At 52.0% G+C, this 24,494-nt stretch overlaps 1 protein-coding gene across 1 annotated transcript in view; it reads left to right on the top strand.

Annotated features, from left to right (window-relative positions):
* RCSD1 (RCSD domain containing 1) overlaps positions 1 to 22,492 on the top strand; it is a 73,749-nt gene extending 51,257 nt beyond the window's left edge. The window contains exons 4-10 of the mRNA XM_045797354.2: positions 4,236 to 4,337; positions 5,423 to 5,512; positions 7,358 to 7,417; positions 9,364 to 9,435; positions 12,826 to 13,029; positions 15,156 to 15,836; positions 20,758 to 22,492. Coding sequence (XP_045653310.2) covers positions 4,236 to 4,337; positions 5,423 to 5,512; positions 7,358 to 7,417; positions 9,364 to 9,435; positions 12,826 to 13,029; positions 15,156 to 15,836; positions 20,758 to 20,790 — 1,242 coding nt within the window. The 3' untranslated portion in view covers positions 20,791 to 22,492. The remainder of the gene's footprint in view (positions 1 to 4,235; positions 4,338 to 5,422; positions 5,513 to 7,357; positions 7,418 to 9,363; positions 9,436 to 12,825; positions 13,030 to 15,155; positions 15,837 to 20,757) is intronic.
* The last annotated feature ends 2,002 nt before the right edge of the window (positions 22,493 to 24,494 follow it).

The raw sequence follows: 24,494 nt of genomic DNA, 5'->3' as shown, positions 1-24,494 counted from the left end.
GGATAGTGATTCCACATAGCAGGTGCTCTGAGAGTGTGGGCAGGTCAAATGGGCCTTCCTGGTTCCCGGGCCAGTGCCATTTGCATCATCCCAGGATGGTAATGGCTGGATGTTGGGTGAAGAGAAGAGTCAGGGATGAGGTGGGAGTGTAAAGGAAAACTCTGGAACTGTTGTGGCATCCCAGAGAGGCCGTCTGCTGATCCTTTTGAAGTGACAGTTTAAGTATGGTCATGTTGGAAGAGGGTGAATCCCTTAAAGGGCTGTGTTAAGATCCATCGTCATTCTAGAAGAGCAAAGAAGCAAACATACTCCATATTTGGTGAGCAGGAGAACCTTCGTTTCAGCCAAGAGCAGGGGTTCCTCAGCCCCCGGGCTGGTCCTCTCATTGCTTCTCCTTGCAAGCTGTAGATGGAAAGGCCTCTCTCGGTGCCTTGTTTCCCTAATCCAGGGCCCAGACAGTGTCAGATACTCAGACCTTGGACCAAAGAGGAGGATGGAGAAACAGGGACCGAGCCAGGGAGGTAGGTAGAGCCCGATTCAGGCCTGTACACAAAGGTTCCACTATGTGCATGGTCGGCAGCATGCAAATTGTATTTACTCAACATGGCAACAGCTTGGGGGAAGTTCCGTGCTGTCCAGACACAGGGACTCCTCAGTTCTCAGAAGAAAGTCCCATAGAAATGGAAAGTAAACACCAGAGATGATTTTTTTCGGGCCTAGGCAGAGTCAGACAGGAGCCACAGGAGTGGTTTCCAAGCTGGCTGGCAGAGCCAGGCTGCAGTGGTGGCAGGGAGGGCTTGGTGGGCAAGATCTGGGCCCAGGAGAATGGAGTGGGCATCCACAGGCTGGAAAGACGGGTGTCAGCTAAAGCGGGACACCAAGGGAGATGAGTCCAGAAAACAGATCGAAGACACAGAGGTTGGCCCAAGAAGAAAGGACACGCTGAGGTCTCAGCAGTGAGTCAGACCCAGTCTGGATGCAGGCCGGGGAGAGCCCGTGACCAGCGTGGTCCCAAGGGGTAAGTTAGGGTGTCAGCGACTCTGGGAACAGGTACGGCCCTGACGCAGCAGGCTGAGTCGGATGTGGGGAGGGGGAGGAAAGTGCCCTTCGACAAGGACTTTCTATACTCTGGGCTCCGTGTTAAATGCCTTATTGACATCTTGGGGACAGAGAAAGAGCACTTAATCCCGGGGAGGCTGCGGGGTCCTAGGAAAGTCTGGGACTAGCAGGGACGTTGAAGTCCTTCTCACTCCGGGTGAGAGTGTGGCCTTACCAAACCGTCCTCAGGGCCGAGACAGAAAGCTAGAGGAGTCACTCGGTAACCAGAGCGGGGTGGCGGCGTGCCTTTGAACCACCTGGGGGAGATTAGCAGTTGTACCTGCCAGGATCGCAAGGCAGAAACCCAGGCAAAGCCTCCAGTAGTCTGAGCCTTTGGCTTCTGTCCATCTCCAAGGCCAAGCTTCTCCCTTTGTACCTGTGCAACCCAGTGGCTAATAATAGTTTCACTTCTTATACAGCACTTCACAGTTTCCAAAGCACCTTCACAAAGTGTACTACCTAACCTGATACCCATTGCTGGATTATCAGGTGTTAGAGTAAAGCTTCTCCTAGATTATCTATTTGGCTTCTACTGTGTGACTCTGGCGAAGTTACTTGCCCTCTCTGGGCTTCAGTGTGACAGCTGGGAGAACGCAGCCTTCTGTACAACATAGAATAAGAGCCTGGACAGGGGCTGGTGGTGAGTGGATCTGCCAAGCTCCAGCAAGCTCTGGGGTCCTTAGGCATCCTAAAGAAAAGCCATTCACTGGGCTCCAGGAAAACAAACTCAGATGTATTATGATCTTTCCTTCAACCCAGCTTTTAAGCCCTAAATGCTTCCAGAAGCCTTGTAGTGCTATCACTTCTGAGCCCCTTGCCAAGCCCCGTTGCGAGACGAGGAAGTTAGGGAGGAGTTTCTGATTCCTGTACAGTTCTATTTTTATCTGGAATGTATCTTCCTGCACACCAGTGATTGGTGCCTTCGAAGCTGAGGTAAAGTACGCTGTCAGCAGGACCCGAGCAGTAAATAGCCACGGACAGAGAGACTGACCTGCTATGTGGGCAGGAAGTCAGACAGATGGACAAACCAATTGGCCCTGCGTCTCTGCCAAGAGTGGCTCCATTAATCGCACTGTCCCAAAGCCTGGCCATAATAGCCGAAGGACAAGGTGTTTGCCTGTGGCCACTCCTATCCTGGCAGGTGCGGAAGGCAGACAGGTGTAGTCGCGTGAGCTCTGCCCAGCGGGGCACGACTCGGGGAGGGCCGCAGACTCCCCCGCTTTTCCACAGCATTAGGGGGAACGCTGGCTCCCTGAATGGAGGTGAATCCTTTCACGCCTGTGTGAGAAGTCAGCCCTGGGTATCTAGGCTGGAACGGGCTTGACCTTGAATTATAGCAGGAAACAGTAAAGATGAACTGGTCTTTCCTCCAGAACAGGCTGTTCTCCGATCCGAAGGTCTGTGTTCCAGCCGTTCCTTTCCATCTCTAAACAAAGCCTTCTTCTCAGAGCGCGGCCCCGTTTCCTTCACAGCAAGAGGCTAGTGAGGCTTGGGGCTTGCCCCAGCCCTGCTCCAACCAGCCAGGGTCCAGCAGGACCAGTGACATTCACTTTGGAGGCAGCACCCGAATAAGAAAGGTTGGAGACAGCTTCTAGCACAAAAAGGAAGGTTAGGAAGTGTGTGTGCATGTGTGTGTTTGCACAGCACACGGGTGTGTGAACGTGAGCATGTGTGTGTGGTGTACAGGGGGCAGGCCTGCAGCCCCGGACAGGGGAGCATGCCCTGTGTTTGTGGGCTACGATTCCGTGCAGAGACCAAGGTGCGCTTTCTCAGGCCAGCTGCTGCCCAAATCCCAGTTTCAGGCTAGATGTCAGGAGGGAAGTGGTAAGTTTGCAGCTATCATCGTGGTCCCCAAAACAAAAGCCTAATGTCTCTAGGACTGGACATTTTTTTTTTAAGATTTTTTTTAATTTACTTATTTGACAGAGAGCACAAGCAGGGGGAGTGGCAGGCAGAGGGAGAGGGAGAAGCAGGCGCCGGATGCAGGGCTCGGTCCCAGGACCCTGGATCAATGATCTGAGCTGAAGGCAGAGTCTTAACTCTGAGCCACCCAGGCGCCCCTAGGACTGGACATTTGAAAAACACTGAGACCAGGTGGTTATGTAGGCCACACGCCACACGGCAGAAGCAAGATGGCCATTTACAGCACTCGCTGACTCACCGAGTTGTCTGGGGGTGACAAGTGGCCGGTGGGCGTGTCTTGGTCGCATCGGGGAGCCTGGAGGCACCTGGAGGGAGGGATGGCCACAGGGGCCGCTCATGCGTGTCGCCAACTCGGACTTTCAGGTAGTTCCTTCAGCAAAAAGGAGCAGAAGGGGGAAGGGATGAGCTTCTCTCAGTGAGGACGCTGTGGAGAGCAGAGATGCACCAGGCAGGGACCCAGCAGCTGGTGGTAATAACAACGAACCCTGAAAGCTCTTCACCGTGTGCCCGGCCTGGTCCGGCCCTTCATTCAGAGAGTGAAGCATTCAGTCCACGGAGAGGTACAGAAGGGGAAAGCCATTAGGCCAGGTCACCGAGTTAGGCAGAGATGGGCCAGCCCAGTAGAATCCAGGCGGTCCGGCTTTCATCAGCCTGCTACGCACCCCTCAGATTATTTCTTGATTAATTCAACAAATAGGTAACAAACACTTCTTTGTCCAAGGCACTCACTTAAGGAGAGAAGACAAGACCTACATACATGTTCAAAATGCAATAAAGGGCATTTGCTTACCCCGTTCCATACACGTAAAGCCCTGCTTTCCAATGCATTTGCCAGCGCCCGTTTCTGAAAGCCCCTTCTGACCGAGGGAAGGAGACTCCTGTGCCCTATGTACCCCTTTCCAGTCTGGGTCTTTGCAGAATGAGGAGCACAGGGCTTATACTACTTTGCAGATCCCTGGGTGCCCCTTCGGGCCAGGACCCGGTTTTATTCCTCTCGGGACCCCCGGAGCCAGACCCAAGGCCAAGCGCATCATCAGTGTGCACTGAATGTGGTGGACTGGATGGTCTCTAAAATCCTTGGATGCCAGGGGCCAATTGCAAGCAATTCCCTGCTCGTGGCCACAGCACAGGGCCTTGGGTGGCACCCACGAGCCACACGGAGAGAACCGAGTGCACATTTGCCCGTTAACTTTCACTTCCCTTTGGTTTGCCAGGAAAGATCGGCGGAGTCCAGAGCCAACGTGGATGGCTCGGCGCCCCCCTCGGTGGCCCAACTGGCTGGGCGGTTCAGGGAGCAGGCCGCCGCTGCAAAGGAGGTGAGTCAGGCGGCTTCTGAGCCCCTCTTCTGGGAGGGGGCTGGAGGAAGGGGAAGTCTGGGTCAGGCCCGGAGGAGAGGGAGGGAGGAGGCTCCGTAATTACCAAATTAGGAAGAGAAGCCAGAGAGGGGTCCCTGTGAATGTGAGGAATGTGGCCAGGCTGCTGGGCTTACACTCTGGCTGGGAGGGGGGCAGACACAGAGAGCTGGAAACACAGGAGTCGGGATTCATTGCCGTCTTGATCGCCCGCTCTGGGAGACTTCTATCCGGCCTGGCTGTGCCAGGCCTGGACTGGCTCGGAATACAGAGCTGCCCATGCCGGCTCCTGCCCCAGCGTCCAGGAGTCAGGAGCGAGGCGAGAGGGGGCAGATCCTGAATTGAGAATTGAAGAGGAAGAGAAAACTCCCAGGAAAGTGCATTCAGACAGGAGGCCAGGGATCAGGAAGGACAGAGAGCCAGTGAGCACCGGGCTCCAGGGCAATCCTGCAGGAGAAGACCTTGTAAACAGGGTTGTTGCAATGCTGGTGAGATTTGGGCTAGATTCTCCTGAGTCAGGCAGTCTGAAGAGCTCATTAGGAGTGACAGGAAGGAGACATACCCCAAGCTGGGCGATGGCCCCTTGGGGCAAACAAGGGTGAGGCTATCAGGCTTTTTTAGGTGCAGTATTTGGTGCTTTGGTTTTCCCATCTGAAAAATTGGTCTTTAATTTCTAGAGGGTACAGCAATGTCATAAAGGGTGAGGAAGATCGTGTTGATATAAGACGCTGGCAGCGCCTGGAACCTGGAAGCTGGTGTCATTTTGAGATGTTGTTTCAGGCCAGTGAATCTCAAGTCAAAGAGGATGTTCCAGCAGAAAAGGACCAGGCCAGGAGCCTAGAAGTCAGAAGGGGTGGACAGTGGAACAGAATTAATGCATATGGATAGCGGGCAGTCTTAGAGACACGCAACCCGTCCCTCCATCTTTTCTCTCCGGACATCCCTGAACATTCCTAAAACCAGCTTCCACTTCCTCCTCTTCCTCCCTGTTGCCTGATTAGCTCTCTCTCTTTTTCTCTCTGTGTGTCTGTCTGTCCCCCTCCCTCCAGACACCAGCCTGTAAACCAACAAGAAGGAAACCACCCTGCTCCCTCCCCCTGTTCCCCCCCAAGGTAGAGCTGGGCCAGAATGGTGAGGAGGTAAGTACCAGGGCCCAGGGGATGCTGGTTACGGATCTGCTTTCTCCTTCTTGGAGGAGGGGGCACGAAACACGCACATTCAGACCTTGAAACCTGTGCAGGGAATGGGTCCCTTTGAGATTCAGGGTTGAAGCTCCTCTTCTTAATGCTTCCACAGTCCTTCGGACACTAGGTTCCTTTCCACTCTTTCTCATGGAGCCTCCTTTAGGGTTTGTCTAGGACCGGAGCACTCTTTTCCAAGCCGGAGAATTTCCGCAAGGAGAACAAACCGGCCACAGAGTATTACCACGCCGGATTCGGGAGTCAAAGTTAGGTTTCACCCCAGGTGCGACTTCTATGATGTTCCCTGTGCAGAAGGCACATGGAAAGAGAGGTTACACTTACGTGAGGCAGAATTGCCTCGTGAGAGAAAGTGCCGTGGTTTCGTGCTATCCTTGCAAACTCTGGCTATTGCTCTAATCATTGGAAGAAAATCAGAGCACACAGAGGCCTCGTCGCCCCCACATATAAATAGCCAATGTTACCAACAAAAGAAAGGCTCTGGTATCACAGATCCTGGCAACCAATAGATTCTCAGACGGGGTATGTACCTACCCTAATTTATCTCATCGTAGCTGTAAGAGTGACTTCTCTGCGCCCCCTCCCAGCCGCCCATGAACCTTCACTGTGGTCACATCACTGTCCTCCAGAAACGAACTCGTATGTTCTCTCGTCAGCCTGGGAGGCCAACCCCAAGAGAGAGCAAGGAGGCCAAAGACAGCTCAGTTCCCGAATCCTACATCCAGGTCCCCTTCCTTTTTGGGGACCAGCAACCTGACGATAGATACCAGATATTTGTGTGACCTTGAGCACCTGTGGTAGTGACCTTGAGCAACTAGGGTAGTGAATGTGTGGAGCAGAGCAGCAGTGTTCAAACCTTTCGCACCCACGGCTTACAGACGGAAGTCCATCAGAGAAAGCAGAAACTTTTTGCTGCTGGTGGTCGAGTGGGGTGGGGGCATCTAGAGCCCCACTGCTCTGAGGTTACTCCCTCAGGCCCTGAATAAGGGTCTTCTTCTAGAATGGGAAACCCAAGAAACACAGTTTTTAAAACCTGAGTTTTTTTGTTGATATTTCTTCAAGCACTAACATTATGATCTGATTATGATAAGAACTCTCATGGAGTCATTTGGTTAATATACCAAATACATTCCAACAACTTCTCTTTACAGAAGGTCAACTTCCCCTCGTGACTTTCAGCCCCTGGGCTCGATGTCTGTGCCAGGCCGCAGGCGGAGGCCGTGGCCCTTAGGAGCCTACTCTGAGGCTGTCCCCTGATGACCTGGGCTCAGCCCTGGAGAAGCCCCTGTCTTGCACTGAGCCTGCTTCCTTGTTTGTGAAACTGGACTCGAACACTAACCAGACAGATGATGGGGGCTAGATGGGGACATTTTATTCCCTGGAATACAAGCAGAGTGAGTCAGGTTAGTTCAGTGGCCCTGGGAGAAATCAGTCTACAGGTTTGTCCCATGAGGCATCACCCAGCAGTGAAACGGCCGTAAGAGCCAAGCTCTCTATGAACGGAAGGGTGGATTTTAGAAGAAAAGTCCTGCCTGGACTGACAGGCTGCTTGCACATAGGAAGGATATCACTTCCAGGATGGATGACTTCTCGTCTCCTTGGAAATCATGTAGAAATAAAAAGAACCACCAGCCTTGTCTGGCTGGTCTGGAAGGAGGCTGCTGCCTGCAGGAGCCCTAATTCCCGAAGCCTCGGATGGGGGGCCTGCAGGGAGGGCCCCAGTCAGGCGACTGCTCACTGCAGGGAAGGGTCTTTCCACCCCTTCTTCATTCCTGCCCCTCCCAGGCGTGCTCAGGCCCGAGACCTCGGGATGACTCCTCTCTGGAGGACCCAGCCACAAGAGCCGTGAGTACAGCCGTCTGCCAAAGAAGGACTGAAAAGCACTCCCATCTGAAAAATCAGCTTCATGACCTCTAGACGTTACAGGAACGTCACGTGTAGACATATATACATACATCCAGAGCCTGAGGCGGGTTTTTCTCCAAGAAGGGTGCTAGGCCCAGCGGGTTGCGTGGAGTCCTGTGTTAAATGGCAAAGGAAATGCTGCCCCCTACTGCCGTACCCAGGAACTGCACTAGCTGCAATTTCGGAGTCTTCCTGCTTTGCGGTTCAATTCAAATCAACAAGGATTTTGTGGAGCCTGAGCTGGGTTCCCAGCGCTGTCCTAGAGCGAAGGGGCTGCGTTACCGAATGTCCACTCTCTTCGGAAGATAGTGGTCGCTTGGGGAAGGGAAGCGTTTCTGGTATTACATAAACTGAGCTTTGTCAGCAAAACGCTTTCTGCAGTTCCCAAAACAGTATCTTCAGAAATACTGACTCCTGTGAATTTTTACCATAAAGCACAGAAATTTAAAACAACTAATTTGGGGCTGGAAGCTCTTTGTACTCACCAGGGACACGTGGCTCCTTGCGAGACTGCTCTAGGAATATGTCTGAGAGTGTAAACTCATGGGGCCAGAGGCATCTTCAAGCGGGAGTCTTTGGAATCATTTTATTAAAAGATTTCATTGTTTATTTGAGAGAGAGAACATGGGCAGGGGAGAAACAGACTCCCCGCTGAGCAGAGAGCCCCCCAGGCACCCCTAGAGTCATTTATTCTAACCCACCTGCCTGGGTCTTGGTGAGGAAGCTGAAGCCGGGGCACCCATCCAGCTCCTGTCAAAGCCAGAGTGCCAGCTGGAAACTGTGCCGCTCCTTCAACGTTGGGCCTTAAAAAGGTCACAAGGAGTTCGGTTGAGTAAGTCTTCCTCCTTCCATCACTAACGTACCATCATCTTGCTCAATAAATATCCCAGAATATTTCCAAGAGATGGGTGTTACTCTTGTTTTTATGATTCAGGTAAACTAGGACGTGGGGGCAGGGAACATAGGATGGGTCTCCAAACTGTAGGCAAGTCCCATTTCTGCCTTGGTCTTTGCTGAACCACATGGAAGTCACCACCATCACCATCGTCATCGCTGTCATCACTCCTGCACGTTGAGATCAATATATCTGTGGACCCAGACTCAAGTTGCAGGGATTTTACACAAAACAAGGAGTCCATTTTTTTCTTTTGATAAAATAAACTACAGACAAGATTCCAGATGTACATTCATCACAAAAATATCTCCAACCAACAGAATGTATGTATGGTTTTCTATGTATGTATTAGCCATTGACGGCTTCTAGAAGCCACCTTCAGATAACCCAACACAGAGTATAGTAGATAGTAAATGTCTGCGTAATCAAAACAAATAGTCAATGTTTCAGAGAATGATCATCTATAACTAAGACTATTGGTGGGATTTTCCAAAATATCATTAGTTCAAGGGAGGGATTTCAGTTGTACCTCTGTGAGGTTTCAGCTTTGGTCTGTGGTTTCTTGCTTTGTTTGGGCAGACAGAACAAATGGCCATTTTGCCCTTTCTCTTTGGACTTCTCCTATTGTCGGCTGACTTTGCTGAAGGTCAGGAGGTGAGGAGCTCATTCCCTCAGATGTAGTCTGTTCTCTCCTAATGACCATGAAGTCATCCTTCCTGGAACAGGAGGCCTCCTGTGTCTCAGACAGCTGTCCTGCCTGCTCTGATTCATAGATTCAAGTGGTCTCCTTAGCTGTGAGATGAGGGAGGGGCGGAGGGGAGCCTGCGCTGGCCCAGGCCCGGACGAGGTAAGTGGGCGGCTGAAACTAGGTGGGAAAGTGTTGAAATCAGCTTCTGCCCCTCTTTTTCCACCTGTGCCTTGTGAGCTCCAGCCAGGACGCCACCTCCCTTCACCTCACTCATTTGACTGTTTTGGTCCGTTTGCTCTATAGAAATCACCACCCAATGCAAGCCATCCTCCTAAAATCAAGGTGAAGAGCTCGCCTCTGATTGAGAAGCTTCAGGTAAGTGCAAAGCCCATCTCATCTCTTATCCAACGTTTGCATGTCTTTGGGGCTCCTGGGGGAAGCACCTGCTGTCCCTGCAGACCTGATCTCTGAAAGCCAGCTATGAAGGCTGAGGAGCTCTATCCAGGGGCAAAGGGCTAAAACAAAGATCCCATCAAGCACGAGCTCATGTAGCTAACAGCTAATGGTGGCTGGTGGATGGTGGGGTGCCCCCAGGAGTCTGGAAAAAGACAGTATAGTGCAAGAAACGCTCCAGGACTAGCCAAGTCCTCTCCCCCAAGGCCTGAATGCCCCCACAAACCATTTCAGTCTTACACAGGGCTGAAATTCAGCGGCTAGGCCTTGCACTGGTGTGGCCAAATCTGTTGTTTGGAAAGCCTGCCTCTCTGCCTATCACCCTGTGAGCCCAGAGCCCTCACCACTGTGCCCACAACTGGCTGGCTTTCCCAGGGGTGTAAATGAGCCATGTCGCACTGAACATGAGCTCACGGTCTTTTCGGGGAGACAGGGTTTTCACGCATGATACAATAAAAGACATATGGGAGAGTAAACACCGAGATCAAAATTGTGTTAACCGCCCGACTGCTACTGCCCTAAATCGGGTCTTCTCAACCTGGGCGGTATTGGGGCAGGATAAGTTTGCGGCAGGGCCCTGACTTGTGCTTTGCAAGGTGCTTGGCAGCGTCCCTGGTCCCTCCCCACGAGATGCCAGCAGCACTCTCCAACAAGTTGTGACAATGAGAAACATCTCTAGCCATTACCAAATGTCTCTCGGGGACACAATTGCCCTCCACCCCCATCCCAGGTCCGAACCGCTGCTCTAGAATTTTGGAGCAAGAGTAGAGTAGAGTGGGCAGGAGTAGTTAATGAATGCTTTGTGAAACGCCTAGACCCTGAGTCAGTCCTCGAGGATGGGTGGCTGGAAAGGAAAGAGGAAGGTGCTCCTGATGTGGGAACAGCATGAGCTAAAACACAGAGGAGGGTTGGCGTAAGTCTGAGTGGGGCCCTCAGAGGCTGCCCGGGCTTTCCGCGCAGTCTCTGTGCAGCCACCCAGGGGAGCAGCAAGGCTCTTGGGCACCGTATCCTCCCATCTGGGCCCAGCTAAGAAAACCAGCTCATCAGCTTTGTTCTGAAGCCGTTATTAGGGGTGTGTCAAGACAAGTAGCCACGGCCTCTGCAATCCCACCGCTGGGAGAGCCCAGGGATTTGGCCCCCAGCCTCATTTCGGGTTAAGAAAAGCATCTCTGGTTTCTGGCCATGAGCCTACCCTGTGGAGGGTGGGAGTGACTCCCCTGAAGTTGAATTCCTCCTGAAAAGCCCTGATTGTGCTGCAGCTGCAGGGAGGGAGTGGGGCTGCCTGTCACGCTGGGAGGCTGCCGGGATCCCATGTACAGAAGGAGCATCTCTCAGAAGGGATCCGAATGTGCACATCCCCACTCGTAGCCAGCCAAGGGGTGTAGCCCAGGACCCGCACCTTTGCCTCCCTGCAGCCCACCTCAGCCTCATCCGAGTGTCCACCGTCTTGGTCTCCTTCCCCTTCCCTTCCCCATCGTTAAGGAGCCTCTCTGGCAGGCGCAGCCACTGAGAATAAGGTTGCGATTGCTAATCGTTCAGTCTCATTAAGAATGTCAGCAACAGGATGACAATTTGGCCAGATCCCATAGGAACTTTACTTTGTTGGGAAGGGGGGAGGCAGGGAGAGCCAAGAACTAAGAAATGCATCATCAGCTAGACTTTTCATCCAAATATTCCATTAGATGAGTTATGAAGTATGATTTTTCCTCACTGGAGTAGTCCATAACTCAAAGCTCAAGTTTCCTGCTGGCTAGCGAGATGTAATTTTATTTGCAAGCAGTCTTACAGAGGGAACGTTCCAGCTTGACCTTGGGCGGGGAGGGAGACCTCCTTTAACACCCAGCCTAGGTATCCATTGCCCTGAAGCCCTGTCACCAAGCCTGCCCCTTGGTACTCATATATGCTGCTTTTTAACACGGCTCGGGTTCACCGCATTGCTAGGTAACTTTTATATTTTTAATTCTTACCATGACTCAGTCTTATCCATGTTATAAGTTCTTTCTTCAAATCACAGTAGAAACACTGACGCTTTCCTAAACATGAGTAACTCTATGTGGTCTGCAGGTCCTAAAGCACGTGCAGTTCTCCAAGACAACAGAGCCCTGGCTGGAGGAAGGGGGCATGCAGGGAGCTCCGGAGGGAGGGGGATGGATGTAGGGTATGGGGGGGGGAGTGGCAGGAGAGAGTGTCGGGGACCAGATCCTAAAGGACTCTGGCAGGCAGGCTCACCAGTTTGGACAAATAAAGAATCTGAGACTCAGAAAGGCTATTTATTGGACTCACTGAAGATCACACAGCTATTAGGTAAAAGATCCGAGTTTTGCAGTCCGCTCCGTCTGTGTGGAGAGCTTGCCACTGCGCCGTCTGCCCCCCACACCAGTCCCTTCCCTGTGAGGCCTCGCTGCCCTGGTCTGGAGGACGTCTCTGTGCAAGAGTTTGGGGACCTAGAGGGTGACAGAGCTAGGAGGAGTGCCCCTAGATGGCGCTAAAGAGGAGTCAGCTGTGACCGCACCCACATGGCCATCCTGCACCATCACCTTCTCCACACCCATGGGATGGAGCCGGGCCTCCCTGCCTCCTCCCCCGCCCAGCTCTTGGCTCCCTGAGGCCTCAGTTCCCTTTGGGTAACCTCCCCTCCTTGTTGCCCTCTGGATGCATCTGAATCTGGTTTCACCTGCCCCAAGATGGCCCAGGTGGCACCCACACCGGCGTCTTGGAAGGCCTGGGCAGACTGCCGTGCGCACCACTCTGGCCATCTACCAACAAGCCTGGAGGGACAAGCCGGCCTGGCGTGAATGCCAGGGCAGGCTCTGTAGCCCCTTTCCTGATGTGTGCAAGGAGAACAAAATGGAACATTGAAGGGCTGCTGTAGAGGGAACCACTGTGTGTGCTGGTGAACAGTAGGCATTCGGGAAGCAGTGACTACTACCAGCTCCGCCCAGAAAGGTGATCAAGGGGGTGACTTGCTGTGAGATCGCGTGTCTGCAGGGGCTGGCAGGTGCTATTTCGGCCTCCTTGTCTCTCAGCTGGGGCTGTTCCACGGCATCTTCGCTGGACCCAAATCAGTACTCTCGGGGCATTCTGGAACGCAGCCTGTGGTCCGTCAGGGAGCAGGAGACGGCTCGAGCGGGCCGTGCTTCCAGGGCCAGGACGTGATATGACAATGGATACTTGGTTAGGAAGCAACACAGAAAGCCTCCCGTTACTGGTTACCTGGCCCCAACCACTTCCAGGCCACGTGCCCAACAAGCTCAAGCAGAAGCCCTCATGGCCTCCCAACCCTGTTTGAAATGCCTCACCTTTTCTTGGCAGGCCAATTTAGCTTTCGATCCAGCGGCCCTGCTCCCTGGGGCCTCGCCCAAGAGTCCTGGGCTTAAGGCCGTGGTGTCGCCATTCCAGAGCCCACCTTCCACCCCCAGCAGCCCTGGCGTGCGCTCTCAGGCCGGGGAGCCAGAGGAGGCACCGGTTAGCTTTGACCAGCCGCCAGAAGGGAGCCATCTGCCCTGTTACAACAAGGTAATGTCTGGGTCCAACGCCCTGTGGTGGGTCTGCGGAAACGCAGGCACTGGACGGTCCTGAAGTATCCCTGCCGTGAAGTTGTCCTGGGGAAAGGAGCACACATCTGAGCTGTCGTCAGAGTTCGTTTTCAACAGAAAGGAAACTTCTCTTTCTGCTAGTGATGGGAGGAGGGGGGGCTGAGATCGCCCCTCCCCCTAGCCCACCTCTCTGATCCGCTCTCCCAGAGCTGTGCCATCACCTGTAAGGCTTGCCTGGGGGATAGAGTGCTCTGTCCTTTGTGGAGAGGGGGCTGAGAATTCACAGGTAGTTGTGTCAAAAACCGAAAAGAAAATCTGAAGGCCTGGTCGGTGATTCACACAGAGGGTGGGCAGCGTCATTAGGACTCCAAAACGCACTGCTCTGGCTTGATGTAAATACTTCTAAGTGCCCCAGGATGGGCTGAAATTATTCTTACTGCACCTTGCCCCATTTAAAGAGTATCCAAACGGTTCCCTTTGCGAAAAGAGGTACGTAGGGCCTATTTCTGTAGCTGCTGCCCTGATACCTGAGTGTGCTTTCTTTCGTCAGACCCTCGGCCCTACTACACGTTAAGAATAGACAGTCCAGCACTGTCCATGCAGGTGCCCAGCAACTCTGGGCCAGAGCTGGGCAAGGGCCAACGTAAAGGCATCTGATGCCAGGGAATGGCAAATGGATAGAACTTTAAAGTAATGGACAGAAAGATTGGGGTCTTCTGGGCCAGTGCAGAAAATCTATGGGGGAAAAGGTTGAATGTGTAGAAACAGGTAGGATCCAGGGAACCATACTGGTGCTAAGTTTTGAGCCTCCTGAGATCCTCCAGCTCAGGATAAAGGAGAGATCCATGACAGCAAAGAGGAACCCAGGGGACAGCCTCCTCTCTTCACGCGATGCTCACTAGGGAGGCGGGGCCGGGAGGGAGGCGGGGCCGGGAGGGAGGCGGGGCCGGGAGGGAGGGGCTGCCGCCTGGTTGTAACGGGGTCGGGGGTGGAGGGGAGTGCTTCAGCCTTTTGAGAGCAGCAGGGTGTAGGCAAGATTATTCCTGAACCCTGCTGACTGTGAGGGCAGGGCCAGGCCTTGATAGTCTGCAGGGCTGGCCACACCATGGTCTCAGGAAAGAGCCTGGGAAGCCCTTATAAGCCAAGTATTGACTCCCAAATTTCTGAGAAGGAACTAGGATTGACAAACACCAAAATGTAAGCCAATGGGAAAATAAGATTTACAAAAATAACATTTAAGGCTTAGGAAATGAGATTTCCTCTACATATAGAATTTTAAAGGACACACTACTTGAGCACAGTAGGGCATCCAAATTAACATTTCCGTTGCACTTCTGGCAAAGTCCAGTGGGCCTAGATGAGGCCTGAGTGACCTGAGATTCACGCACTTCCCAGACAGGAGATGATTCTCTGGCAGCTCTGCTGGCTGCCGCGAAGGCATGGCTTCTGCTCACGGTGGACGGGAGCCCAGGAAAGCGAAGGAGTGTACTTGTGCAGCTTTCCCGGGATTACCCAGCTTTGCAGAGGGCTGGGGGGGCAGGCTGGGGAAGGGCATGAAGCTGGTCACCGGCTGTCCAGCTCCGTCCGCACGAGGTCCCTGAGCAAGGCTAGGCCACCTGCAGGCCCCTAACCCTCTTGTCTGTTGGGTTCATCTTTGTCAAAGTATAATTTCCTCAATGTTAAAACATGACTCTTATATAAAATAGAGATAGATTTTATTCAGTTTGTCAATTTGAGGAAACCTGTAATATGGTAGAGCTCATTCAAAGAACATTCGGAGAGGTGGTTATTCATAGGCAAGTGAAAAAACAAATGTTAGAATTAAGTGGCTAAATTAGACACCAAACTGATTAATGTTTTACAGGACAATAAAAGTATAGGTAGGTTATCAGTTTTAGTCGCTGGAAAGCATTTGCTTCTTCAGGTTACCCTGTGACTTCAGAGCCCTGGAGACATAGCACACGGGGGTCCATTCTCCTGGAAAATCAAATGACCCTTAGAGGCTGGCCGATGAAGCAGTGCTTTAGACTGCATGGAAAGACAGGCAGTCCCCCCCTTGGCCTTTTTCACAGGTGGTGGATAATCTCTCTTAATGCATTCTTCCAGGTGCGGACGAGGGGCTCGATAAAAAGGCGCCCTCCCTCCAGGCGATTCCGAAGGTCTCAGTCGGACTGTGGGGACCTGGGAGATTTCAGGGCCCCCGAGTCATCCCAGGAGAATGGTGCCAAGGAAGAGAATGGGGATGAGGTGTTCCCATCTAAGAGCAAGGCCCTGGGTTCCCCTCCGCCCAGCGAGGGGCAGGTAGGGGAGGAAGTGGGGAGGCAGCTGGGGTCCCAGGAGAAGCCTCCTCTGAGGAGGACGTCCAGCAGAACGGAGAAGCAGGAGGAGAAGGGCAGGGCCGTGGAGGAAGCCCAGCATCCCCAGAAGGCCGCGGGGGGCTCTGAAGAGGAGGCCAGCCCGCTTCCAGCTACAGAGGAGGCTGTGCAACCAGCCCAAGCCTCCAACCCAGAGGCAGCGAACGGAGGCAGGAGCCCCACAGAAGAAAAAGCAGCCAGAGAACAGACAGAGAAGTCTGAGGAGGTGAAGGAGGAGAGGGCAGGAAATGAAGAGGATGAGCCCGGACAAAGGAGCCAAGACCTAAAGGGCCCGGTGGAGGGAGCTGTGGGGGAGGCCCCAGCAGGCCCCCCTGAAGGGGTGGAGGGCCCCCACATCCCGGAGCAGGGGAAAGGCGAGGAAAAGGACGAGGAAGGGGCCGTTCTGGAGCCAGGCCACAACCCCAGCGATGAGGTAAGTGGCCGGCACGTTCACCTGAGGAGGCCGGAGCGTGCCTGCTGATGCTCCCTCACAGGCCAGCTCGAGTGTGCAGAAACCAAGGCCCTGGGTTGGGACAGGCTGTCGTAGACAGTGAGGGGACAGAGACACAAGAAAGGGAAGCACGGCCTGTGCTCTGTCCGCCTTCCTGCCCCCTCAGAGTTCTGGGGTGCTCGGGGTACATGGAGACCAGGCACGGCTCAGAGACTGAGACCCACACACAGCTGCTGAAGGCCCAGGAGGCAGGGCTCTGGGCTCGGCTCACTGCTGGGGGTTCAGACATGAAGGGGGGTGCACCTTGCCATCAGCTCAGGCTAGCACGGAGACCAGCAGCTCCTTAGGGCACGCTGAAGGAGGCGGGGCGCGGCCGTGGGCAGGGGTTCTCTGGGGGAAGCCCAGAGCACAAGCGAGGGAGAAAGTGTGTGTGGGGGGGGGAAAGTTGGAGAAGCTTCAGGGTGAAGATGGCATTCGAGTGGGGCCAGGTGAGGAGGAGGCTTTGTGTTGGACACCAAGTGCACAGAGGAGGGGGTACCTCCAGTCCCTGCCCACCCCCCACTCCCTGGCCCTTCAGCAGCACCCCCCCCATTCCCAGGAAGCCCCTCTTGAACTCACCTACCTGTGTTCAGAAGCAGAATCAGCCTCGCTGAGAGGAGCTCAGTGTCCTACCCTCCACCCCCAAACCTGACAGTCTCATCAACAAAGTCACCCTTCACTCAGGTGGCCATTAGCTTCCTACTCCATCAGCCTCTCATCTGGCTTCCTGCTTCTTCATTTGTCACCTCTCTACTTCATTTCTGCATAGCAACCAAAGAGGTGTGTGTCTGTGTGTGTGTGTGTCTGTCTGTCTGTCTGTGTCTGTGTGTGTGTTTAGATCGCTACTCATTGCTAAAGTTACTCACCTCTTACGTTAGCTTCCTAGGGCTGCCATGACAAATTACCACAGACATGGTGTCTTAAAACCATAGAAATGGGTTTTCTCACAATTCTGGGGGTCAGAACTCCAAAATCAAGGTGTTGGCAGGGTTAGTTCTCTCTGGAGGTTCTGAGGGAAAATCTGTCCCATGCCTGTCCCCTAACTTCTCATGGCTGCTGGCAACCCTTGGAATCCTTCCTTGCCTCTTCCAGCTCCTGTGGGCAATCCTTGGCATTCCCTGAGTTGTAGACATGGCCTCTGTCTTCACATGGTCTTCCCCTGGCTCTGTGTGTCTCAAAACTCCCCTCCTTTCTCTCATGAGGACACCAGTCATTGGAGGTAGGACCCACCCTAAATCCAGAATCGTCTCCTCTTGAGATCTTTAATTACACCTGCAAAGATCCCAGTTCCAAATAAGGTCACATTCACAAGTACTGGGGCTAAGGATTGGACATATCTTTTGGGGGTATGCAACCCCGTGTGCCTCCCCACCCTCTGTCCCACAGCTTCCCGGTGCACTCAAAATAAATTCCAGACCCTTCTCGAGGCCCGGAATGAGGGGCTGCTGCCCAGTTGTCCCTGACCCTTCCGCTCACTGTGCTTTAGCCACGCCAATGATTATTTTATTCTTCAAATATACCAAGAGCACTCCCTGCTCAGAGATCTGTCCTGCTGTCCCCCACTGGGGATACTTCTCCTGACCCTCCCATGGCCACTTCTTACCCATCGTTCGGATGCCCCTTGGGCCTGTCTTGACCACTCGGTTACTGTCTTGTACTATTCTGCCCTGCCATCATGGTGCACATCACTCCTTGACATGCTCTTCTTTATTTTCTTATCATCTCTCTACTCTTTTTCCCTCACTGCATCCCCAGCACCTACCACCGAACCTGGAACACTGTAGTTCTTAAGAAATAGATTTGTTGAGTGAATGAATTTTTAAAAGAAGAGAGACCATTGCTTGATCCAAAGGAAATCATCTCTAATGGTACAACTAGAGTTATAACAAGGGTTGATGTGTTTGGGGGAGGGGGGACTCACCAGGGGCCCTCACATTCTTCCCACTCAAACTAAACTGGGGAGAAGAATGTGTGAGTCCCAAAGACTCTTGAGGTATGGGTGAGACTCCTCTGGTTGGGCTGTTAGGCAAAGATGCTTCATATTTCTTCAACACCATCCATTCTAAATGAGTGATATGATCCCATCAGCCTGGAGATCTTCACCAGATGTCCAGAAGGCAAACACATACCTCAAATCCTCACTTCTTTTTAAGGATGGAGCCACGGAGTCCACGGAGTCACCTGCCAGTGGCTGCTACACCGTAGTTTCAGGCTAGGGGGTGCCTGTCCTGCCAGGAGAACTTCCCATCTCACTGGCAGCATCTTCTAGTCCTGAGGCGTTAAGGAGTCACCTCGGTGGAAAAGCTTCTGGAAAGTCTCAGGTAGAGAAGGTCTCCTGCTAGAAACTGGAGAAGCTTTGGAACAGGCTCCCCTGAAACCTCTCAAGCCACTTCTATATTTCCAGTCTGGCAGAGCCCTGGTGAGCAGGCAAGATGCCCACACCCTCACCAGTGCTCTTCTTCCAAATGAAAAACCCAGGGAGGCAAAGTGTATCTCCCCCCACCATCTCTCCACGCTTTCCCTCTCCTTCTCCATCACTGAGACACAAAATTTTAACACCCTTAGCCCCAACTTCTGGTTTTAGAGAGGAAGGAACTGAGGCTCCAGACGGGGACATGAGTTGTCCAAGGTCACAGAACTCAGCGTTGACACAATGGAGGCCAGCTGAAGTCATCAGAATCAGCGACACCACTCGGCACCACTGCACGTTTGCAACATGAATCCGATCTGGGAGGGGCGTGGCCTCCCGTCCATCCGCTCTAGTCCCTGTCCAGCTCGGTCAAGGTCAGGATTGGAACCAAGATGCCTCAGGCAGTGGTGCAAAAGGATTCACCGGTGACACGACTGTGAAGTGGGCCCTTGGGTCCGGGCTTCCCTGGACACCCAATGCCTGTCCCAGGCCTTCCGGGGGTCTGGTAGAGGCAGCACACGCCGCTGAGTGGACAGCTTCGCAGCCCCCCATCCAATCCCCACCTTGTTCTGTGATTGGTAAAAATACATTGATCTGAGAAACTACTTTGAGCTGCACTCAACATTTACCAAACACCAGCTGCCCCTGGCACTCTGGGACTTACTGGGGCTTCCAAGAGGAAAAGGGACAGAGGCATAAACAAATGACAAATAGTGACAAATAAAACAAACAGATGAATAAAAAACACAAGTAACGACAAGGCAGTAGAAGAAATGTGATTCTGCCCAGGACCTGTAATGCTGTGTGAAGCACAAAGGATGGGGAGGTCCCTTCTTCAAGAGACAGCAGGGAAAGGCTTCTGACGAGGTCCCAGGTATCAGCCATGAGAACCCGTAGCCTCTGTCTGGCGGGGCCCCCCCGCCAGCCTCCCTCCCTCCCTGGCCTCTTCAAGAAGAGCCGCTGCATTCTGACCTTGGCCGTCTCCTCCGGCCCCCACTCCCACGCTCCAGCCGTCATGTTTTGTGAATGATTCCCAAGGATGCACTTCGCCATCAGCACTGGACCACTCCTGACGTCTTAGCACCAGCCTGGCCCTGTCCCAACCACATACCAACCGACTTCTGCGCTTGGATGCCCGCCAGTCCCTCATTCTCAAAACCAAACCCATCCTGCTTGCTCTGTTTCTTCACTTGTGTTCAACGGAAACCCCACATTCCTTTGTTACTCTTACCCATTTCTGCTAATGAAGTGCTCACATTTCTTCTACCTCCCTGCCTAATCAGCCCCCAGGTCTTAGGGGGTTTTCCGGGGAGGGCCTTTGGCTTTCCCTTCTGCTGTCTCCACTGCTGTGACCCCTTCCTTATCTCTACAATCACGACTCACTCCTCATGGAATTCCTGGTCTCCAGACCCACCCTGTACCTTAACACCAAATTCATCTTCCTGAAAAAGGCATCTCGGTGTCTACTCTCTTACACGAAACCCTTTGCTACCACTCACTAGAAAATCGAGTTTACCCTCCTCCCCATGCTGAACTTCCTGCCAACCTTTCCCTCTCCCCCATCATGCAGCCCATGCCTCCAGCCAGCCTCCGGCACCCACCATTCCACAAGAGCCAACACATCCTCCCACCCGTCCTGCCGCCTCCTCCACCAGAAACGCCTGCCCCTCCCCAGCTGAGATTGCCCCCGAGGCTGCCTGGAAATGGTCCCACTGTATCTCTGTGCTCCGTAGGCCTTCCCCGACTGCCCCGATGAGGAACACCGCAGTGACTCACCCCTTCCTCACACTCAGCACGGTGCGTTCAGATGGCCCAGAGCACCTGCCCCCTGATAATGTGGACACATTCGTGAATGTCTCCGTTTCCCAGCCAGAGAATTCATGGTGGCAAGGCCTGGGGCAGCCCCAGCCTGGAAGGAGCTAAGAGTCATTCTTCCGGTTGAATGTTGAATAAATAGCTATTTTCCTGTCCATTTACTAAAGGATCCACCTTCTATTTTTGATTTTTTGTGCTCTTTTTCCGCTTTTATGCCACCGAAGCTTCTTGAGCAGTATAATAGGAAGATGAAATTGAGTGGGAATGAATTAATAGGTAAGAGGCTAGGGCAGGCGTCAGGAAATAGGCAATGTCACCTAACAGTTGAGGACTCAAGCTCTGGTCTCTGGCTTTAAATCCTGACTTCATTACTTCCTGGCTGTGTGATCTAGGGGAAGTCATTTGACCTTTCTGTGCCTTAATTGCCCCACCGGCAGAACAGAGCTAATAGAAGTACTGAACTCGTATTGCTTTTGTGAGAAATAAAGGAGCTGATGCTTGTAGAAACCTCCGTCAAGCGCACAGCATTATTGGTAGTGTTACCATTCTTGCTGGATCCAGCATCCCCAAGGAGATCTGCTGAGTGTGAGGACTTCCCCCATTCTCTTCCTAACTCATCCTTTCCTCCTGTGTTCACAGGACAACACCCCTGTCCAGGACACTAAAATGTGAAGAAGAGCTCATTGTGGTTAGTGATGAGGCTGCTGGAGACATCTCTTTCGAAGGAGCAGCCACAAGAGTAGCAGCAAATGAAGCCGTGGCCAATGCAGAATCCGTGGAGGGTCTGGAGGCAGCCTGAAGACATGGATTGCGTTGTTTCCTGCCCCCACGCCGAACGTTCCCTCGCAGACAAAGATCAGTCAGCAGGCAGCAGCCTTTCATCAGTTTGAGTTTGTGTCACTTGATGGACTTGGTTTAAAAAAAAAAACAAAAATTTATTTAAAACAATTTACTATGGTGACAGCTCCCAGGGATACTGGTCAACCTGTGGGGCCCGGATCCTGCCCACACCCACCTGTCTCTGCAGCTGACCTCGGAACTGGATTCTGATTTAGCTTCTCAGATTTTGTTTTGTGTAAAGCAATAGCCTTTTTAATGTTCTGGAGTTTTTATGATTCTCAGATGTAAGTAAAAACTAATTTCAGGTGGCTAGAAACAAAAGAAAATGGTGTTGCCGAAAATAGGAATCCCGTAAGTTACAGAAGACCTTAAATTGTATCAGGACCCTGAGACAACCTCTCGGCTTTGCCCAAATTTGAACTAGGCCAACCAATTTTTAAAAACATTGGCCTGGAAGAGATACTTATTGCAACATTTACAAATATGTATCTGTTCCAGCAGTAGGAGCTTTTCCTGTCTAGGAGTTTCCCAGTATGTGGTACACTGGGAGGTGACGGGCTCAGCCCACCCTCTTCCCAGGGGAGGAGGAGGTGAAGACAGGGAGCAACTCTGGAGAAGCCGACGGACGCAAGGTGTCACGGCTCTGCACGCTGCCTTTCCTCATCCTGAAAGCAGGGCAAGGATCCCTAAACAATGCCTGCCCTCTGCTGTAATCCTGGGAGGATGAAATTTGCACTTCCAGAAGCAGATCCTTGAGCGTGGAGGTGCTTGGGTGTGGCGTTTTAGAAAGGTACATAACCAAAACGTCCTTTCTAGCTTCCCTGGGAAGCTGCTCTTGAATCAAAGCCCAGGCTCTCTCTCCAGACTCAGGAGGAGTGGGTTGGGTTTCGAGTCTGTTCTCAGTCGGTAGCTCTGGCTTTAATGTTCTGCGTGGAAAGTGCAAGGGGCTTTGCAAGGAACAGGGACCTGACTACCCATTCCTCGACTAATTTCCTCTCCCCTCTTGATGCAAAGATGTTAATCCTAACAAATGTTTAATCTTTAGGGCTGGTTCTTATCCAGAGTTGAGTATTTCCGGTCTCATTGTGCTGATGTGGCAGGTGTTTCTCTGGAGGTCTGTTAGACCACTTCCTACCCTGACTTCAGAAAATCGTCTCCCAGACAAAAAAAGGCCTTATGTCACTGCTGGTACCTCAACGTTCTCATCCCATTACAGTTTCCCTAACTCCGGGATGGTGTTCATACTTGGGATATATATTTTTTCAAAACTTTTTAAATACATGCATCTTCTAAATCTTGTAACTTAGTGAGCCCGGTATTATAAGTTTTATGTTTGGGCAGAATTTTGGAGATGTGTGTGTTTCAGGTATTTTGAGGTCTATATAATCCATCTCTATCCATCCCTCCACCCATCCGTCCATCTATATCTATCCTCCATTTATCTATCTATCTATCTATCTATCTATCTATCTATCTATCTATCCATCTATCAACAGAGATGTGCACCCCCCTAAACAATACATGATTTTAGTTACATGTGTCTTTGGGTGGTTTATACACACACACATCTGGTCCAGAGTTTAGTGAATGTGTGCATGATTGTGAGTGTGTGTGACCAAAAAAGGGATATCTGCCACCATCCTTTACTTGAAAAAGGAATGGACCAGAAGGCATGAGATGTAGATGTGAAGATGGAACTACCCTTTGTCTAGAGGCAGGACAGCCTACAGCAGCCGATGGGGAAGGAGCCATGCAGAATGGCAGGAACGTGATGGGGTCCAAGTACCTTTCGATCCGCCCAGTTCCCTGGTAGTCACATTACTGGATCTATCTTGTGAGAAATTGGAGGCCCTCTTCCCAGGGGTGGTGGTGAGGGATGGGGGCTCTTAGCAGGGAATTCACGAAGGGCCCGACCTGTTCTGGCTTCTGCTCTAGTCCTGCTGTTGATCACCCCCCCTTCTCAAAGCACCGGCGACTACGTTACGTGTTGCATTTGCAACTCGGGGATTTTAAAATTGGGGATCAAAGAAATCCATTTGTGTCTCGGTTAGCACAAAGTCATCACCAGGCCAGAAAGACTTGGTTGCATTCAGGCTTCCCTAATAGACTTGAAGGAAAACACTGATTTCTTCACAGCGACAAGGCTCAAGCGAGGAGTCAGAGTCATTCCTCCTTCACCTCTGTTTTCCGGCTTGAATTTCCTGTTACCCTGTTTCAGCTGCATGTGGAACCAGGTAGCCAGATGACCACAGGAAGCCCAGGGGCCTCAGAACTCCACTGTCCTCACCAAGTTCCTCCCGGACAAAGCTCAGTTTGCCAGTCAACTAGACACTCAAAACACAAAGGGATAAATTAGTGGACAGGCAACCAGTTCATCATCTTCTTTTGATTAGATACTCTTGGGAGTGTCGCAGTTTAACACAGTCGAATGAATGAGGACCTTCAGTTGCTAATGAAAGAAACTCAACTCAAACTGGCTGATGAAAACCTGGAAACTATCTATCTATGAATCAGTCTCCCTCTCTCTCTTTTTCTCTGTCCCTCCCTATATACCAAATAATATAAATTCAAATTCATGCGTAGACCTACATACAGTATGCAAGCAATATCAGAAAACTGTTTTTGTTCTTGGTCTCTGCTTTCCTCTGTGTTGGCCATATTCCCAGGCAGGCTCCTCACAGCCTGCAAACCCAACGGAAAGAGCTTATTCTTTTCCAATAACACTGGGAAAAAATCCTGCCAAGGTTTTCTATAAACCCTGTGTGGATCACCTGTTCATCCCTGAACCAGACTTTACGACCAAGTTGCTGCGGAGATCAGACTGGCCAGGCTTGGGTCGCGTGAGCTCTGGCGCTAAGGGCTGGGTAAGCCAATCCCATGCAATCTGCAAGGACTGTGGATGGGAACAATGGGTGTCAAACGGGGTGCTTTTACCAAAGGAAATTATGCTGGGTAGGCAAAAACAACACCACCAAACTACTATTCCATTGTTCATAGAAACATTAAATTTTGACCCCTCGACGAGTCCTTGTCAACCTTGTGCTCTGTGGACTACATGAAAATAGTGTGAACAGAATGCTGCTATATGATGTATGACCAGGTGGCTTCTGAAGATACCGAGAGCACCGAGCAAAATACAAGTACTACTTAAAATGGAATTCGTTTTCATTAAGCCACTGAGTATCAGTCTCAGGATTTCATGTGACAACATATGGCTGGTCCAGAGCTAACCTGGGGCTCCATGAGGGTACAGTTGATGTCCGTATTGTTCTTCAGTATGCACAGTGCCCCACGCAGTATAGGTGCTCAGTAAATAGTTGTTATGGGGCACCTGGGTGGCTTTGTTGGTTAAGCGTCTGCCTTCGGCTCAGGTCATGATCCCAGGGTCCTGGGATCGAGCCCCGCATCGGGGATCCCTGTTCAGGGAGTTTGCCTCTCCCCCTGCTTCCCACTCATGCTCTTTCTCAAATAAATAAATAAAATATTTTTTAAAAATAGTTGTTAAGTAATGAATGAATGAATGATTGAAGTAATGA

Source organism: Ursus americanus, chromosome 2 (genome assembly GCF_024610735.1).
Source record: "Ursus americanus isolate L20-20 chromosome 2, mUrsAme1.1.p, whole genome shotgun sequence".
In the NCBI taxonomy this organism is placed as follows: domain Eukaryota; kingdom Metazoa; phylum Chordata; class Mammalia; order Carnivora; family Ursidae; genus Ursus; species Ursus americanus.
Note: the sequence above shows the minus strand (reverse complement) of the source record. Positions and strands in the feature narration are given on the sequence as shown.